The 20,311-nt window shown below is 41.9% G+C and overlaps 1 protein-coding gene across 3 annotated transcripts; it reads right to left on the reverse strand.

Moving 5' to 3' along the window:
* Nucleotides 1–569: 569 nt before the first annotated feature.
* Nucleotides 570–17,017, reverse strand: ZC3HC1 (zinc finger C3HC-type containing 1; the record flags this gene model as incomplete). Of its 3 annotated transcripts, none has more annotated exons than XM_079711730.1 (10): nucleotides 570–1,003; nucleotides 3,236–3,442; nucleotides 3,906–4,118; nucleotides 4,961–5,075; nucleotides 5,968–6,125; nucleotides 7,126–7,253; nucleotides 11,363–11,446; nucleotides 12,007–12,157; nucleotides 15,056–15,167; nucleotides 16,872–17,017. In XM_079711730.1, the coding sequence occupies 10 exons, from the start codon at nucleotides 17,015–17,017 to the stop codon at nucleotides 935–937; spliced, it is 1,383 nt and encodes a 460-aa protein (XP_079567856.1). In that variant the 3' UTR covers nucleotides 570–934. The 3 variants fall into 3 exon arrangements, with proteins under 3 accessions (XP_079567856.1, XP_079567855.1, XP_079567857.1); XM_079711729.1 differs by having other exon boundaries at nucleotides 4,961–5,204; XM_079711731.1 differs by lacking the exon at nucleotides 3,906–4,118 and having other exon boundaries at nucleotides 4,961–5,204.
* Nucleotides 17,018–20,311: the final 3,294 nt, after the last annotated feature.

A 20,311-nucleotide genomic window follows, 5' to 3' on the forward strand; every position in this document is an offset into this window, starting at 1 on the left:
ACATATGTTCTTTAAAATACTTCAGTATAAAAGAAGTAAGTTATAAAACCAACCAACCACAGTCACTAAAAGAAAGTACAGCATTCTGGAGAATAGCTAGTTTCCTTCATGCTCACTTTCTCAGTGGTTAGTCTATTTAGTTGGGGCAGGTCAGGGTCAGCTTCTCCACCATGGACACCAATGCTCTCCACCAGCAGTGAAAGAGCCTTGGGGAGCCCCACTCAGGGGAGCCTTGCATTAGAAGGCACATGGAGAGGGGTCTCTTCTGAAGAGCCTTCCTCCCTTTGTTATAGTCTCTTATTCTGTTATTATCAGAGTGAAGAGAGAAAATTATCAGCTTACCATTCACTATAATACATCAGGAGATCTCGTGATATAATGAACAATGTCTTGCCTCTGGTTTAGGAATACTTCTTTGACTAGAATCACAAATAAATTCCAGGCTTTGCAGCCAATCTGAAAACTGAAATTTTGCCTTTGTTTACTGCTCCACTGTAGTTTTCTCAGTCTCAGCTTCCTTTATGTCAGCCCATTAGACAAGGAGGAAAACAGTTCTCCAGCTGTGAGAATCTTAACAAATATTTTATTAACACATACTGACGTATTCCTGGGATATAAGAGTCCTCAAAACACTGCCCCCACTAAAGACACTAAAAATGCTCAAGTCCTGGGTCCTGCGTTGAGTTTTGGAACCACGCACTCCTTGAACAGAGCCAGGGTCGCCCTACCTCTCCCAGCCCACATCCCTGTGTTGCAAACAGGTTTTCCCCCAGTCAGATGCAGATGATGACATGCATGCCTTCGCAAGGGCAGGGGCTCCTTATGATTAAACCAGAATGGAGAAAAACTTAGGATCAGCTGCTCAAAAGGGAATTCAGGCTTCATTTTTCAAAGCCACTCATTCCACTTCTCTGCAGGAAGGGCTGGAATATCTTCAGGATGAGCATAAAGATTCCCACTGCCGGAATATTCGGAATACCTTCCTTGATTTCTCAGAGAGACTCTATAAATAGAAAAGCTCATTATTAGAGATTGTATTATTTTATAGAGACAAAGGATGGGTAATAGCTTTAAGGCGTGGTCTGTACATTTCTCCCACAATGATCTACATATGTCCAGGAGTGAGTAAAACCAGTTAATCTTATATTGTGCTACATATAATATACACCTAAAGCCAGACTAAAAATCAAGAAGCTTGAGTCTACTGTTAGATTACTGCTAACATACTCGGAGCCTCTAAAATACGGCTTATGTCCTCCTCCAAGCATCCATATGTGTCCTAATCTTTGAATGTGAGGATGACACTTGTGACCCAGCATCAGTGCAGCACACATTTTGCACTGATTTCGCATCTGTGATGTTGAATGGGCCCTATTCATCATCTCTTGTGAACAAGGATTCATATTTACAAGATGCCTAGCTGGTGCTAACAGTATAATCTAAGGCCAAGGAATGAAACAAAGTTAAATGACCCTTAAGAGTTTAAACTATGACCTTGGCCTTCTCAGACTCATGATTTAGCCAGCAGAGCTAATAATAGGAAGAACCTCACTGCCACTTGATCACGTCTGTGAAGTGACCTGAGATTCTGAGCAATGGTGTTACGGGGCGACCAAACCGTTCACTAAAAGATAGAAGTTCTCAGGGAAGCAGAACACTTGGTTCTCTCTGCCTTTGAGAGTCACAGTGAAAAGCACAGGGTCTCAGTGAGAGCACAAACGTATCTAGCAAGATAATCCATAAAGCTCACTCCAATTTCGGACAGAAGACGACATTGTCACTGTTTTCTTATACTCTTTGCAGCTGAATGTCTCAATAAAATAAAGTTCCAGGGGGGAAAAGTTTGAACACTTACTGGTGACTGAGGGCAATTTAGTTAATACAGTGACACAACTGAGAGATTTAAGTTGAAAAATACTATAAACTTTTTTCTAACTTCAAGATCCTTTACTGCAGAGCCTCTAAGTTTTGTACTTCCCAGTCACAGCAGCTGTGGGGAATCTTAAAAGACAAGTTGCTAAAACGGACCTTCAAAGGTCCCACATGCCACGCAATATGGCCAAAAAAAATATATTTTTTTAATTAATTAAATTAAATTAATTAATTTATTTATTTTTGGCTGCAGTGGGTCTTCGTTGCTGCATGTGGGCTTGCTCTAGTTGCGGCGAGCGGGGGCTACTCTTCATTGCGGTGTGTGGGTTTCTCATTGCGGGCTTCTCTTGTTGCAGCGCACGGGCTCTAGGCATGCGGGCTTCAGTAGTTGTGGCTTGCAGGCTCAGTAGTTGTGGCGCACGGCCTTAGTTGCTCTGCGGCATGTGGGATCTTGCCAGACCAGGGCTTGAACCCGAGTCCCCTGCATTGGCAGGCAGATTCTTAACCACTGAGCCACCAGGGAAGCCCCTGAATGCACATTCTTGGGCTTCTAGCATCACTATAGCTCCCTCCAGTGGAATTCTGTGACCCTACAAAACTACGAATCTGGGAATGCTTCTGATGATAAACATCTGCTGGCAAGTATTATTTTACTTTGTCCTTGGAGGGAACAGAGGTCAGAAATTATTATATTTACACTAAGCAGGTTACATGGCAAATTTGGGAATGAGCCAGTAAAGGAAAGAGAATGCAGTTTTTGTGATTCCTTAATGCCCACCCTCCTCTCACTTCCGTCCTTTGCACAGAGCAAACACTTGAGTTGTTTTCTCAGCTGTCATGACGGGTTTGCATTTACCCACAAGTGTCACCAGCAGCAGTCATTACTGTGATGGCAGCTGAGGGTCAGTGCACATGCCTGGGGCCGCGGAACACAGCAAAGTAACGTGCCCACCATGAGGAATGAAATCAAGGTCGTGGTGGCAGAGCACAGTGCTCCATCCTGTCAGCTAAGTTAACTGGCCAGGCTCCAAGTGCAAGTGACAGTAACTCAGATGGAAAAAGCAGCTGCTCTGCAACACTAGCAGCAGCCTGTTATCGCTTTCTGTTTCTGTATTCCTTTTCTACTTCGAGTCATTTGAGTGGAGAAGACAAAGAATTTATCAGAATTTGGTGGAATGCCATATGCTAAACTGCAGAAAGAATGAACCAGTCCCATGTCTGTTCTCTAGGATGAACCCAGACTGAGTCTACCTTGACTTATGAAAGCTGTGGGCAGGCAGGGTGCTAATTATAGGACCAGCCTCCTCTCCTCATCCCATAAACAGGAAGTGCTGCACATGGTCAGGGCAATGGCTTATCTCACCATGGAGTCGGTTTCAGCTGGCTGGTTAGACTCTTTGTGGGCCAAGAGGATGTTCAGCACTGCCTTCCAGCCTGGCTCTGCCGGGGGGCTGGCATCCACCTCAGTTCCACCATTCTCCCTGGTTTCTTTTCCAAATGTGATATTCACCCAAGGACACCAGTCTCTATGTTGAGAAGTGGGATCAAAGAAGCTTCGGGAAGATGTGTCCTGAGAGAGGAGGAAGAGGAATCCGTGTTAATGAAGGGCAGATACTATGTAAGTTCAGGGAGGCATTGCTATAAATTGTCAAATCTAGAATCTCACAATGCCCACATTTCTAGTTTTACATTCTCCTTTAAACTTCGCCTATGTATTTCCCTCTCACTTTAAAAATTCTTTTACTCCCTTTGTGTTAAACCATCCCTTATCAGGTCTATCCTCTTTTCTCACTACTGTCCCTTGGGCAAGACAAATTTATTACGTTGCCAGAAGACGTCCCAAAGAAACAAATGGCAAAACCCTTAAATTTTTTTTCCCTCTGGTCACCCAACTGTCCCATCTTTAAACTTATTCTCATGGCCTCCTTATAGCCACAGGACCAGTTTCAGCTCATGCCTGCTTCTCTGTGCTGCATGGTGAGGGCTTGGGTGCTGCTGTGCTCAGGGACCTCCACACACGCAGGTGGACTCACCGAGCTGCTGGAAGAGCAGAGGCGAGCCCGTTTGGCTCTCCGAAGAGGACTAGATGGCACTTCTAGGCCAGTGGTGTCTCCTGTTCCCATGCTTCGTGTCACTGGGCGGGTTCTGGTGGTGGGGCTAGCGGCCTCTGGCTCAGGACGGTCGACAGGACTGGAAGAGTCCCAGCTTCGAGTTCTAGAGACAATGGGACCTGGGCTCCTTTCAGCCTGAAGGAAAGGGGAGATGATGGAAGTACCCTAATGACATAAATAACTACGGTCAGGAGAAATATTTCTAGAAGCATTTGAAAGCTAATATTTTTAAAACTATAAGAATTTAGTTTCTGAACTGTCTACATAACTAAATTCTTCAAAGAATATTAGATTTCTATACAAAATAATGAACTTAGCATCTCCATTGCAACTGGTGATAAAACCACTCTGTAATGTTCTGGTCAATGTGGTTATAAGTGAAGTTTAACCTAAGTTAATTATATAACCTAAGTTAATTTCCAACTTTTCTGCCAATAACACCTTTGGTGAGAATGCTGTTTTTAAAAAGTCCACCCTGAGGGCTTCCCTGGTGGCGCAGTGGTTGAGAGTCCGCCTGCCAATGCAGGGGACATGGGTTCGTGCCCCGGTTCGGGAATATGGGAAGATCCCACATGCCGCAGAGCGGATAGGCCCGTGAGCCGTGGCTGCTGAGCCTGCGCGTCCGGAGCCTGTGCTCCGCAACGGGAGAGGCCACAACAGTGAGAGGCCCGCGTACTGCCAAAAAAAAAAAAAAAAAAGTCCACCCTGGGACTTCCCTGGTGGTCCAGTGGTTAAGACTCCACGCTCCCAATGCAGGGGGCCCGGGTTTGATCCCTGGTCAGGGAACTAGATCCCACATGCTGCAACTAACAGCCCGCATGCCGCAACTAAAAGATCCCACACACCTCAACGAAGATCCCGTGTGCTGCAACTAAGACCTGGCACAGCCAAATAAATAAATAAATATTTTTTAAAAAATAGAACAAAATCTGAAAAAAAAAAAAAGTCCACCCCAAACAAACCAACTAAGTCTATACCTGCTCTGAGCCTGGGGAAAACGTGGCATCCTGGCTCCGAGTCATCATCCTCCGAGGAGACTCAGGCACCAGAGAGAAGCGCTCTGGCCGGCACTCAGAGCCTGGGATGGGGGAGCTGGTCAGACCAAAGGAGGCATCCAGGTCGGTCATGGAGGACTCGATCTGCTGGAAGCCCCAGAGCCCCACCTTCCTCATACACTGTGAACATGTTATCAGGGAGAGCTGCATGGGTTCCAGCGAAGAACTAGGTAGGAATAGAAAAAAAAAGTCCGTTTTCTCAGAGGATAACATTTTCAAGGGACTAAGCATAATGATCTGTGAGTATGCTTCATCTCATCAAAAAAATCTCTGAAACAGGCCAGGGGACTGGGAACCACCTCCTCTCAGGGCCTCGTCCTCTGATCCTAGGACCCAGCTTCATCATCTCTCATGTATTTCCTACAGAAAGATCTAGGGGTCTTAGCATACTCTCTATGGCAACCTATTTTAAAGGTAAGTTTTATAAATTTCTCATGTCCCTTTTAAAGTTTTTCCGTGTAAATGAAAAGTATTGCTTAATCTACCAAAGAAAGCATATTTAAAGTAAATCAAAATTGGTCTGACAGTCTTCTGTCTCAGAGGGAGTCTGTGCTGAACTGAGCAGCTGGAATGCAGACACCAGCTTGGGGCCTAGAGGATTCCAGCTGGTGCTTCCTTCCATAGTTCTTATCAATTAAACTGATTTTTCCTTTCTAAAACTAGAAAGGAGCTTCACTGTTTATAGGAACACGAATTCCCAGCTGGGAAGTGATAGTAAAAGAAACAAAGTTCAGGCGTGTTCAAGAATTCCTGAGTTCTAATTCTGGTTTGGTTACTAATTCTTCCTATCCCTCCTCCACCCCCTTAGTTTTTCTTTGTCCCTGTTTTTCTCACAGGAAACACCATGTGATCTCCAAATGCTAGGAGTAACTGCTGTGTATGGGTATATAATGTTGTAACAGTTTATGTCCCCAGGCAAATTCACTAACCTACACGCCCAGCCACACACGGAGAGAATACAGGCAGTGACGTGGATTTGGATGATGTCTGAACCTAGTTTGGTTGCAGTTTTTCTCTCATCAGTTGGGTGATCAAGTTCATCTTCAAGCAGGTTCAGGAGAAGACTGATCTTGTCTTCTGTCAAGCACTACAAAGGAACCAAGAGAAAAGACTTAAAGTTTCAACCACCATGAAAAGTCATAGATAATGATGTACCCAGGTGGTACAAGGCAAAAATCATGAAAAAAATGACAAACACGAAGACAATTCTCTTCATTGGAGAAGACTTACTTCCAGCACAGGCTAAGGTATCACACAGAAGCTTTCTGAACTGCCCTGGATCTGCTGATTGAGAAAGGGAGCAGTGTTCCTGGAACTACCACCTGTTCTCTTAGTACTAACTTGTTTGCAAATTACCCATTGCATATTTTCCCTGAAACCTGTAAACTTCAAACCCAAATAATCACAACAGACTACTACTAATTTCTTGGCCTGGCAATGAATTTACTTTTGACACCACAAAAGAGCTTGCCACAGTCTTTACTTTTGTTCTAAGAATAAGAAAGCATTATGACAGGGTGAAAAAACTTTCATTGGCTAGAGACAGGAGGACATTTATAATAGGCATCAGAGGCTAACAGTTTGGTGCTAAAATCCACAATAGCTTCTCAACTTGAAGAAGCAAAATAACAGCTTCTATTTCCTACAGTAAAGTTTGTCTTGACAGAATACCCACAGGATGATGAAATGGGACAGTAAATATTCAGTTTCAAAGTGCAGACAGGACAGAGCATTTCAAGATTTCTATCTACAAGGGAAAAGGGAGCTTATAACTTCTCCAGCACTTTCTTTGGGAAAATGGTATGCGATAAACCATATGAAGCCACATTTCAGTATCTTCTGTTAAATAGTTTAAGTAACAAGTTGAGATAAAACTGAATTTACGCCACTTAAAGAATCATATCTAAGAGTCTAAATGGAACTCACTTATTTAAACCCTCAAGTCCTCTTTACGGTAGAGATTGAAAAAAGTTAAGAGGCAAACAAGTAGTTCTCTTCTTAGCTATCTGTAGCCTCTTGTCATTAAAAGAAATGCTTCATGCTGGCGACAACTGAAGGCCACTGTATGCTAGCCAAGAAAAACTCACCATAGTTTTTAAGTCCTCTGGCCTCAGGGAAGGAAGCTGGAAGTCCAAGTGACAAAGGCTTTGAAAACGATCTAGGAATTCACTAACAAGAACCGCAGGTTCATCCAATGGCAACATCCCAAATCGATCTGTGGAAAAAGTAAACTGGGAGATTATATTGGTACAAATTATAAAAAATAAAAAGCATGTATAGAACAACAGGGGAAATGTAAATTGATGATATTTGATGAAATTAAGAAATTAACAATAACACCTAGACTTGTGATAATCAATTAAAATAATGTAACTGAAGTGCTAAAAATAGTTCCCAGTGTACAGTAAGTGCTATGTGTCACAGTTACTTCATCATTATCATCATTATTTATCACTTGTTTTTTAGGATTGTTTTAGGTATTGTTTTTAGGTTTAATCTCAGTAATGTTTTATTTTCCTTGAGGGCAGAGACAGTATCTCACATAATTTACAGATTTCTCATTACTCCTACCAATATATATATATATATATATATTTTTTAAATTAATTAATTAATTAATTAATTTTTTTTTTTTGGCTGTGTTGGGTCTTCGTTTCTGTGCGAGGGCTTTCTCTAGTTGTGGCGAGCGGGGGCCACTCTTCATCGCGGTGCACGGGCCTCTCACTGTCGCGGCCTCTCTTGTGGAGCACAAGCTCCAGACGCACAGGCTCAGTAGTTGTGGCTCACAGGCCTAGTTGCTCTGCGGCATGTGGGATCCTCCCAGACCAGGGCTCGAACCCGTGTCCCCTGCATTGGCAGGCAGACTCTAAACCACTGCACCACCACGGAAGCCCCCAATAGATATTTGCTATTATTAAATAATATTAATTTTCTGATGCTAAAAGATCAGTTATCAGAGTACTGATTTTTATTTCTCAACAACAAAATGATTACAGTATGGTTTTTAATATCATTTGATAGAGCTAAACTTCTAGTACTTTGGGTCTTAAAATGATTACAATTTCTTGGGTCCCAGAATCAAATGCCCTAATATTTAAAATCCTTATCATCTCACTCTAATACTATACTTTGGTTCCTAGAAACCCCATAATGCAATTTTCAAAAAAGAATTAATTTACTTGATGGGGGCAGGGAAATCCTTTCACAGTGTATATGTATATCAGATCATCACATTGCATACTTTTTTAAAAAATAAATTTATTTATCTATTTATTTTTGGCTGCGTTGGGTCTTCATTGCTGCTTGTAGGCTTTCTCTAGTTGCGGAGAGCGGGGGCTAATCTTTGTTGTGCCACGCGAGCTTCTCATTGCAGTGGCTTCTGTTGTTGTGGAGCACACGCTCTAGGCGCACGGGCTTCAGTAGTTGTGGCGCACGGGCTTAGTTGCTCCGCGGCATGTGGGATCTTCCCCGACCAGGGCTCGAAGCCGTGTCCCCTGCATTGGCAGGCAGATTCTTAACTGCTGTGCCACCAGGGAAGCCCCCTGCATACTTTAAATATCTTACAATTTTGTCAATTATACTTCAATAAAGCTGGAAAAATAAACAATCAAAGAAAAAGAAATTACTGATTTTTTTGGATAGAGCTGTGATAGTACTTTTGTGATTATGTTTAATTTTTGGCCACACTGTGCAGCATGCGGGATCTTAGTTCCCAGACCAGGGATCAAACCCGTGCCCCCTGCATTGGGAGCATGGAGTCTTAATCACTGGACCACCAGGGAAGTCCCTGTGATTATGTTTAAAAAGCAGAATCTCAGGAAAGGTTTCTCAGAAGAAGTCAGGTCTAAGCTGAATTGGAAAGACCAACAACAGTGTGTAAAAGTAAAGCCCTAGGGCTTCCCTGGTGGCGCAGTGGTTGAGAGTCCGCCTGCCGATGCAGGGGACACGGGTTCGTGCCCCGGTCCAGGAAGATCCCACATGCCGCAGAGCGGCTGGGCCCATGAGCCATGGCCGTTGAGCCTGCGCGTCTGGAGCCTGTGCTCCGCAACGGGAGAGGCCACAACAGTGAGAGGCCCGCGTACCACAAAAAAAAAAAAAAAAAAGTAAAGCCCTAGAGGATAGCACATGTGGGGAATTCTAAATAGTCTCACAGGGTTGGAACACAGTATTCCTAAGGGGAGACTAGTCGGAGACACGGTTAAAGTATAGACAGCAGCCAGACCATCATTTTATTAATGTATGTTATGAGAAACTACTGGAAGATTTTTTAAAAGGAAGAAGTGAAAGTGATATTATAGACAATATGCATTAGTTTAGAGCAGAGACTAAGGAGTCAGTCTGGATGCAAAGAAATAAGCTTAGCAGACATTAAGGTGATTTAAAGTAGTAATCCCCCTAAGATATGAGTGGCATAAGGATGGAGAGAAGGAGCGTCAATGTTGAATGAAGGAACACTATCAAGCACACCAACATCTGCATAATGGGAGACACAGAAGAAGGACAGGGAAAGGGGCAGAAAGAGTATTCGAAGACATACTAACTGAAAACTTCCCAAATTTTATGAAAAACAGTAATCTATACATCTAAAAGCTCAAAATCTGTGTAAGCAGAGAAGGGAAGAGCGAATATGCTAAACAGAATCAGAGTAGGAAGGAAGTGTACCAAGTACAGGAGGGACTGATTAGCACTTGTGATGACACATAACTTGGTGAAAAGGGTGTTCAAGTTACAGTCACACACAACGATCATGTAGAAAGATGGTTTGACAGGAGGTTCTAAAATGAATAAGCTAGTTTTCCCAAACGGAAAGTTAACTAGATAAACACTATCCCTCATCTCCTAGAAGACTAAAAGTTTAGATGGCCCTACTTATTATAAAGCTTCAAACATGCTACATTTGACAACATGGATTAATTAAAAAAAAGTTGACTCCCCCTACAAAAGTAGGTTGCAGAATATATATCGAATTATAACAGTCATAGAAAATTTTAAAACAAATAAATAGTGCCATATATATTGCTTCTAGATACATGTAAATGTTGTAGACATAGAAACCATGTAAGCAAATCATGGACACCAAATTCAGGATAGTAGTTATTACAGGACAGGGAGGCAGGGAATGAGATTGGGGAAGACTACACAGCTGTATCTGTAATTCTTCCTGATTAACAGAAAGAAAGCAGGGTGGGGTGGTTTTGCAAGGATAGCAAAATGTCAGTATTGGTGGGGTTGGATGGTAGATACAGAGATGTTTCTTATATTATTATTATCTACAATTTTTTCTATACTTGAAACACTCCACAATTTTAGAAATTACTCAAAAAGTTAAAAATAAAACAAAGAGACACTTTCTATATTCAAGGGCAAAAAATATTCCTTAAGAGTTTATCAAATTATTTAAAGTTGGGACTTCCCTGGTGGTGCAGTGGTTAAGAATCCGCCTCCCAATGCAGGGGACACGGGTTCGATCCCTGGTCCGGGAAGATCCCACATGTCGCGGAGCAACCAAGCCCATGCGCCACAGCTACCGAGCCTGCGTTCTAGAACCTGCGAGCCACAACTACTGAGCCTGCACACCTAGAACCCGTGCTCCACAACAAGAGAAGCCACCGCAATGAGAAGACTGCATACCACAAAGCAGAGTAGCCACCACTTGCCGCAACTAGAGAAAGCCCGCGCACAGCAACTAAGACCCAATGCAGCCATAAACAAACAAACAAACAAACAAATAAATAAATAAAATAGTAAAAAAAAAAAAAGATTTCTGATTCTCAGTTTCCTCACCTAAAAATCAGGTTGATATCTACCTCCCAGGGCCCCTGAGAGGATTAAACGGGATAATGTATGCACGATTAAACCTTTGGCATGTCAAATGCACTTAATAAATAACACAATAAGTGAATGAATATTAGTTCTCTTGTAAAGCGCAAATAGGAGGAAAAAGAAACTTCAAAGGCTAGATTTTCGCAAAAAAATAGACAATATGAGAAACGCAATGACCGGGGGTGGGGATGAACTGGGAGATTGGGATTGACATACATACACTAATATGTATAAAATAGATAACCAATGAGAATCTGCTGTATAGCACAGAGAACTCTACCCAATGCTCTGTGGTGACCTAAATGGGAAGGAAATCCAAAAGAGGGGATATATGTATACATATAGCTGATTCACTTCACTGTACAGCAGAAACTAACACAACACTGTAAAACAACTATACCCCATTTAAAAACAAATAAACAAACAAGCAAAAAAACAAAACAAAAGAACCCCGCATTGACCAAGAAGAGATGGTAAATGGGAAATTTTGTAAATAAGTACCTGGAGAGGGGCTATCTGGCCAGAAACAGAACTTCTCATGGGCAGTACACAAGGCTTTCTTCAGCTCAGCACATCGTTCCTTATCTGAAACCCGCATAGATAACAATGCCTTAAAAACAATGTCTTATATAGATTCAAAATCCAATGACCAAAAGCCTTTAAGAGTATAGATACAACTAAGAATTAAAATAACTCAGAAAAATTTTAAAGATATGAAATATTAGCAACTGAATCATCTTAATATTTTTCACAAAACAAGGTCTAAATCAAGATTCTAAAAGCAATAACAAAGGAGATATCATGTATCTTATAAGGCAGGCATTCCAAAATGTGAGCCTTCATAAAAGTCCTGTGTCTCTTAGCCTAAGTATAAATTTCAGAACTATAAAATAAACATACTGCTGTTAGTTTCCCAGAATACACAAAGTCAGGTTCACTCTAAAGTAGCTGAGCTTTGGAAAAAAAAAAAAAAAAAAAAGTAATGACTAAAGCTAGTAATTAGGGTGAAGACAATCACAAATACACCTTGTTATATACAGCAGTACACATTCTTTGATCAAACACAAGTGACTGGTCGTTTCAGAAAAACTAGTATAGATATCTTTTGAATATGGAGAAAAATGTAATTTGTACTTTATACTTACATCTGTCAAAATCAAAAGCTGGTTGTAAAGTGGCACAGAGAAAAGCTTGACAGCTGGAGCACTTCAGCAGATCACATTCAACTGTGACCCAGCCATATTTTGCACAGACCAGTGGAGACAGCTCAGGGGGCTTACCTGCCCATTTCAAAGAGTATTCACATTAAGAAAAACAACATGTATGTACATTAAAATGAACAAGTCAGAAATGAAAACTTTAACTCAATGTATATAGGAATAAACACATTAAGAGGAAAAGCAACAGGAAGCCCTATGCATTTTATATGTTTAAAATGTTTATTTTATTATTGGTTGTGGGGTACAGTAGAAAAGCCATTCACTTTTGCTTAATATGAAATACTAGGGATTTGAAAACACTAGTGAAAGCACTGGGATTTGCCTAAGCAGTAAGGGATGGTGAAGGTCAAACAAGCTGAAATATTTTATCACTCATCTCTGCTCTCCTATTGTATCACATCCACTTTTGCCTTCTGAAGAATAAAGTCAGTAAAATTAATAATATTCATTATTCCTCCCTGCCCCAAATTTGATTGTTATATACTAATGTGTGTGTGGTATGTGTGTTTTAAGTAAGCTGAGAACATCAAGAGCATCTGTAAGTATGTGCATGGGAAATATGTCCTAAAATATTTATTGATCTTTAATATTCAACACTCAGCTTTTTCTATTTTACCTATAGAGCTCTTGTTTTACAGAGCACAGGAAAAAAAAAAAAGCATAAAACATAAAAGATGCAGGAAAGTTCTATATTTTTACAAGGGATATAAGAACTTGAAAACATTCTAATAGCAGCAAAAGGAGGACTGAAGGCTAGAAACAGAATCTAAATATAAATGTTAAAGGAGTTTGGATTATGTAGAATAAAAGTAATAGAACCACTTAACTAGCTTAAGTTAAATAAATAATTATCATATCAAAGTGGCAATCAATTTATATCCAGTGGGAACAAAAAAATAACAAAAGAAAATGATTTTAAATGTTTTGTCAATATCAGGAATTAATCCAAAGAACAGCAGTAGAAGCACGGTTAAAAATACTTTCCCCTTCCTGAACAATTCAGTCCTAAAGCCACCAGGTGGTGAGCAAGGCAGAGGATTAAGCCAGGAGGGTAGGGGAGAGAGCTCATCGTATGGTGTCAAAAGCCAAAAAAAAAAAAAAAAAAGCCAAGTCGGGTAAAGAGGGAGTCCATACAGAGGGGGACCTACCTTGGGGTGCTGTAGCCAAGTGGGGTGTAAAGAGCATCTACATGGGGCTCCCACTCACCAAACCAGGGGCAACTAGAATCTCAAAATATATAATAGTAATGGATTATGACCCATTGAATAAAAAAGGAAATCATGAGCCCATGCTGCTACAATAAGTTACATAAAGTTTGATGAGGAATGTGATATTTACATGGTTTCAAAGCACATCCCCACAAAACAGTTTAATTACAAAGGAGGAAAAAGCTACTTTACAATGGAAAACACCGACAGACACTCCCTTAATCAATTGATCAAAATGATGATCGTGGGTAAAGGGACAGATCAAAATCATGTGCCACCTGACAGGATGCAATGAGAACACAGCGTTACTTCTGTGATATTCCTACATAACCTGAATCTAGTCATAATGAAACATCAGACAAATGCAATTTGAGATACACTCTATAAAATAACTGGCCTATAATCTTCAAAAGTATCAAGGTCATGAAATTCAAGGAAAAACTGAGGATTCTCAACTGGATCCTTTTGCTATAAAGAACACTATTACTACAATTGATGGAATGATTATGATGTAAGGGTTATATGGTAGTAATTTATTATGTGAATTTCCCAATTTTGATGGTTTCACTGTGGTTATGTAAGAGAAAGTCCTTGTTTGTGGGAAATATTTGGGGGTGATGAGGTGTCACTTTGACAACTTACTTTCAAGTACTCACAAGGAAGTTCTTTGTAACCTGTGCAATATTTCTATAAGTCTGTAATTGCTTTAAATTAAAAACACTCTAGCAAATAGAAAATGGCAAAAGTGATGTGATGTCAGTTGAGATCTAGCTTCTATCTTGCTCTCTCTTGCTTGCTCACTCTGACTGAAGCCCGTTGCCATGTTGTGAACTATCCCTGTGATGAGCCCACGGAGCTCCAGCCAAAAGCGAGTATAGAACTGAAACCCTCAATCCAGCCATGAGGGAATTAATCCTGCCAACAAGCACGTGAGTGAGCTTGGAAGTGGATCCTTTCCTAGTCTAGCCCTGAGATGACTGCAGCCCTGGCCAACACCTTGATTACAGTCTGAGAGAGATCCTGAACCAAAGGACTCAGCTAAGCTGTGCCTAGATTCCTGATCCACAGAAATTGTGAGATAATAAGTGCTTGTTGTTTTAAGCCACTAAGTTTTAGGGTTATTTGTTGTGCAACCATAGATAATTTACAAAGGAAAACCTTGAAAGAGATAGGAAGTGTAGTATAATGTTAAAAAACATTAGGTTTGGTGCTAAAAGCCTTACAACCAGGGGACCCCAACCCAACCCCCAGGCCTCTGCCTGTTAGGAACCGGGCCGGACAGCAGGAGGTGAGCGGCGGACGAGCAAGTGAAGCTTCATCTTGCTCAAGTTACCGCCTGAACTCCCCCCACCATCACCCACCCCTGTCCGTGGAAAAACTGTCTTCCACAAAACGGGTCCCTGGTGCCAAAAAGGTTGGGGACCGCTGCCTTACACTATAATTCCAGCTCTGCCATTTGCTAGCAAGTTGACCCTGGGTAAGTCACATAACCAACTTGAAAATGATAATATGCGTGGAAGTACTATATACAAATGTTAGTTATTATTCCTTCTTCTCTCAGGCTCTTAGTTTTTTCTTCTGTAAAAAAGAAAGGTTAGATCTCAAATATCCCTTTGAGGGCTAACATTTTATGATGCTAATTTTCCTAAAAAATTTCTTACCAAGTTTAATTCTAAAAATTAAAAACATCAGAGAAAGTGGTGTTACTCCTAGAATAATTCCAGAAGCAGGCAGAAAGTGCAACTCACTCGAACCAAAAAGGATATAGAAAAGGTTTCCACTCTGCTAAAGAAGGCTTCTTTACTTGTAGATTCCAGTGGAGGTTCTTCTGCTCGGGGTGATCCATTAACTGGCTGGAATGTGGCAGATGTGTCCTTCCTAAAATAAAGTGGCAGAACTACTGGTAATCCTTTCAAGGCATCACTTTGCCTAAACATTTTTTAACTTTTTTTTTTTTTTTTGCTGTACGCGGGCCTCTGACTGTTGTGGCCTCTCCCGCTGAGGAGCACAGGCTCCAGACGCGCAGGCTCAGCGGCCATGGCTCACGGGCCCAGCCGCTCCGCGCCATGTGGGATCTTCCCGGACCAGGGCACGAACCCGTGTCCCCTGCATCGGCAGGCGGACTCTCAACCACTGCGCCACCAGGGAAGCCCTGCCTAAACGTTTTTTATCTAGCTTCTCTGCACATTGTATTATCAATCATGCCACTCTGGACTTTAACCTTTCTAAATATCATTTCAGTCAGGTAATTTTTCTGTTTAACACTGTCAATAGTTTCACAATACTTACTAAGCAGAATCCAAATTCTTCAGACTGGCATTCAAATCTCTACAGTTTGGCCATAACTAAGTTTCAAGCAATTTCTACCTTGACCATGCTCCACTAATCCCATACTGGCAAACTATGCTACCTCACTCACCGCTCTCCAACAGTATTTTGCATAACTTTCATAAACACAAAATAAGACTCAAGGCTTCTGTGCATTATCCAATTTGAACCACCTTAGAAATTTAACTATTTTAACAGCAGAAAATGACAATTTTGATATTTCTACCTGGATTGATCCTTGCTATGCACTTCTTCCCCAAAGGAACTAATTTGAAAATTTAAATCAAAGTAAAGAATTTTAGCTATTTCCTGAAAAAATTTAAGGAGAAAAAACCCAGCAAAACAATTCTTTTATATTCAGTGAAAGGCATTTCAACAGCACCTGGGAAGTGTAGAGGGAGGAACTGCTGAAGACAAAAGTAATTTTAATAAAAGTAAGATTACACCAACTATTACAACTCAAAATAAAGTAATTTATTCTAAGAATCCTTCTGAGAGTGACAGCCTCAGGGAGGTGTGTATCTTGAAAAAAATTCAGAGCTTCCATAAACTTGGATAGAAAAAAATGACATTTATTTTGGTAACCTCTAACTGAAATGTAGCATTTCCTTCCATTATGAATGAAGATAATTTTAAAAACCACAGTAGCATCAGCAGTACCTGTAAATTTGTCATCAATGGAAATCACAGGTATTTTGTCACCACATTATGGTTGTTGCACATGTTTTGAAATAGTTTATGCTCTCGCTACTTCGAAATTATGGTAGATAACAGATCTATTACTAGATATTATTTAACTCTTAATGCAGCGTTTTACTGCATCACTTTTTTTCTTTTACTTCTTGATAACTGCATTCCAACGTAATTGGTATCCTTTATAATCCTATGTAATTTACTTTAAGCATTTAAAAATATAATTCTGAGAAGGTGTTCATAAACTTTACCAGGCTGCCAAAGGTGTCTAGGACTTAAAAAGGTTAAGGAGTCTAAGAGAAATCAGGTGCGCATATTCAGTTGGCGGTCCTGTCTTTTTCCTTCCTCCCAAAACCTGTTTTAAGGCAAAATTGCGCCCAGTACCTCCCGAGTAGAAGATTAAAGCCGACTAAGCGAAGGAACCCCAGTCTCTTCAAGATCCCGAGTCGCAGCCATTCCCATCGCCCGAGTTACAGACCCAGGGTATCCTACCCTGGCCTGAGTCCCCCAAACCCTCTCCAATCTACCGTCGCCAGACCCAGGGTGGACTCGCGGACTCACGCTTCGGCGCCTCCCTCTTCCGGGGCAATCCCCTCATCTATCAGCTGCCGGACTTTCTGGGGAGTCCCTTCTGGGGAGCGAACAACCGCACTACAATTCTTTTCGACCCCCGCGGCAAACGTCAGCCCCTCACTGGGCGCCGCCATCTTGGTCCGTTTCCGAGTTGCTTCCCCGCGCGTGTGAAGGCTCAGGAACTTCCGTTCTGAGCGGTTAGGATCCTCTTTTGGCTTCCCACGCGTTGGCCCAAGCAGCCTGTCGGGTCTCACCGCCGGGCCCAGCCCTTCCTGGCCATTTTAGAACGAGGTAGGGACTTCCCTGGCGGTCCAGTGATTAAGACTACGCGCTTGCATTGCAGGGGGTGTGGGTTCCATCCCCTGGTCGGGGAGCTTGGATCCCGCATGCCCTGCGGCGTGGCCCAAACAAACAAAACCGAGGTAGACCCTCGCGGGAGGGCTCTGGTTAAACACCAAGATTAGTCGTTTCCTTTATGTACGAGCATACTTGGCTTGATAAGAGGTTTTTAGAGCGCTGTCTCCGAGTTCAGCAGGGTTGAGGGGCCCAATTTAGTCTTAAGGTAATTAACTGATAAGACTCTCCTAAGTTTGGGTCTTCCTGGGGGCGCAATGGTTGAGAGTCCGCCTGCCGAGGCAGGGGACGCGGGTTCGTGCTCCGGTTTGGGAGGGTCTCAAATGCCGCGGAGCGGCTGGGCCCGTGAGCCATGGCCACTGAGCCTGCGCGTCCGGAGCCTGTGCTTCGCAACGGGAGAGGCCACAACAGTGGCCCTCGTAACGCAGAAAAAAAAAAAAAAAAAAGTCTCCTAAGCTTATCTTTTTACATGTGAGGGAATGGCGACCGTCCCTTGAGAGTAAATAATTTAGAATCCTTAGAAACCGTGTTACGGGTGGGTTTAGAAGTCTGGTGTTTGCCGTTATCGAACGCTTCTTCCCTGCTTTGTCCAAAAATTATTTATTGAGGGTGTCCTACTGACGCTGTCCTCGGCGCTAGCAATGACAGCAGTGAATAAAGGAGACGTAATTTTTAGTGGAGTTAGACATTAAAAAAAATACGTTTTCCTGAACTTTTGAAATTACAAGTGCTCCAAAGAAATCCCAAGGGTTAGGGTTAGGGTAAAGGAGGACCTAATTCAGTCTACAGATTCTCCCGAGAGCATCTGTGCTGGAGTTAAAATAGATGAGATTGTGGGAAAGAGGTCTACACAGACTCCAACAGCATCCCAAACTGGAAGGAGTTTGCCTCATATAATAAACAGAAAAAGGAGACTGATGTGACTGAGCAATGGGCAAAGATAAAAGTGCCCCGTCCCCCCCGCCAGCTCACTCTCTGTGGGCTCCTAACTTCAGTAGTTGTTCCCGCCCACCAGGACTTTCAGCCTATTGATCTCAGCCTTTCCATTGTTCCGAACAACACCACCTTATTTCTTCTCTCCTCTCCTTAGCCAGTTTCAGTTCGTTGCCAATCATTATCATCATTCCTTTGCAAAATTTGAATATGGACAGATAATTAGTTAATATTAAAGACTTATTTAGTTTTGTTATATGTGATAATGGCACTGTGATTATGGTTTTTAAAAGTCCTTACTGGGAATTCCCTGGTGGTTCAGGGGTTAGGACTCGGTGCTCTCACTGCTGAGGACCCAGGTTCCATCCCTGGTCGTGTAACTAAGATCCCACAAGCCTCGCCTCGTGGCCAGAAAAAATCCTTACTTATAAGAGATACGTCTTGAGGTGTTTATGGGTGAACTAGTATGATGTCTCGAATTTGCTTTAAAGTTCTGGAGGAAAAGAAAATGTGAGGAGCATAGATGAAAAAAATTTTTTTTAATGTTTATTTATTTACTTATTTGGCTGCTCCAGGTCTTAGTTGCAGCACTTGGGATCTTTAGTTGCGGCATGCATGCAGGATCTAGTTCCCTGAACGGGGATCCAACCTGTGCCCCCTGTATTGGGAACGTGGAGTCTTAACCATTGGACCACAGGGGAAATCCCATGATGAAAAATGTTTTTAATTGTTGGGTTTGGGTGATAGACTCATGGGGGTTCATTATATTATTCTTTCTATTATTGAGTATTTTTGACAATGTCATAATAAAAAAGCAAAATATATAACTGAAAATAATACATTCCCTAGAATGTACTCTCAATTTCTTTGGACCTTTCTTGCTTTGTAGTACTCGTTTGGCAAAACCTCAATCACAGTAGAGTTCAGCGTTCCACCACTCTGCTCCTGCACCCTGTCAGCTGAATACGGTTAAAGAAAAATGCATGGCATGCTGACTTGTCTGTCTTTGTATTGTCGACCTCAAATGGGCCCTTAATTCTGCCCAGTAATCATACTACATTTCCCTAGTGTACCTTCTCTCCTACTTTCATAGATGACTTTCATATTTCTCTCCTCAAATCTTCAGTGTCTCTTCCAATCCATCCTGTCTGCTGATGTCCTTGTTTCCTATTTCACTTAAACAATTTAAGCAATCAGAAGAAAACTTCCACAGATTACCACCACCGCATCTACCCGCTAGCATGTGGAATAATGAGAATTTTTTAAGTTCCCACATTCCCATGATAGTAGCCAGAAATCAGAGCCAGTTTTAAGTTCAGTCTATTGATAACTCACCCCAGTGAACATGCTTTTGCAAGCCCAAAGACAACCCATTGATTCTGAAAATCAGCCAATCACAGACTCACTTCAGTACACACACCTCCAAGTGTCAACCAATCAACAATATTCTCACGCAAGTTATCACTTCTGCAGAGAATGTCAACACACTTAGACCTCTGAAAGGTCACCAATCCCTGAACTCCCCACTTTCTCTAAATCCAATATAAGATTAGCAGTTTGGTCTTCTCTAAACCTGTGCCTGACAAGTATGACTCTCACTGCCTATAGTAAGCAATAAATGCAGCTTTGTCTTTTCATTTCATATATTGAGTTGTTACTATAGATCAGTGGTTCTCAAATGGGTGCAGTTTTGCCTCCCAGGGGACATTTGGCAATTTCTAGAGACATTTTTGGTTATTACAGATGGAGTGATGGTAGAGGCTGGTGTTGCTGCTAAACATCTTACAGTGCACAGGACAGCCCCTCACCACAAAGAATTAGCTCACCCCAAAATGTCAAACGTGTAGAGATTGAGAAAACTTGCTGTAGTCTGTGCTCCTACATAAGGCCAACCTTGTACACTCGGCCTAGTCCCCTCTTGCCTACTCAAGGACATTGCCCAGTGATTCTCCCCTCTACCGAACATTCACGTCAGCATTAAGATATTATTTCTCCCGTCTTCAAAATGAGACAAAACAAAAACCTCTGACTGCAGTTCCTCGTCCAGATACCACTCCATTGTTCTGCTCTTCTTTACAGCAAAACTCCTTGAAAAAAATTACCTATTCTCACTGATTCCAATATCTTCCATTCTCCCCCTC

Source organism: Hyperoodon ampullatus (genome assembly GCF_949752795.1).
Source record: "Hyperoodon ampullatus genome assembly, chromosome: 9".
Lineage (NCBI taxonomy): Eukaryota > Metazoa > Chordata > Mammalia > Artiodactyla > Ziphiidae > Hyperoodon > Hyperoodon ampullatus.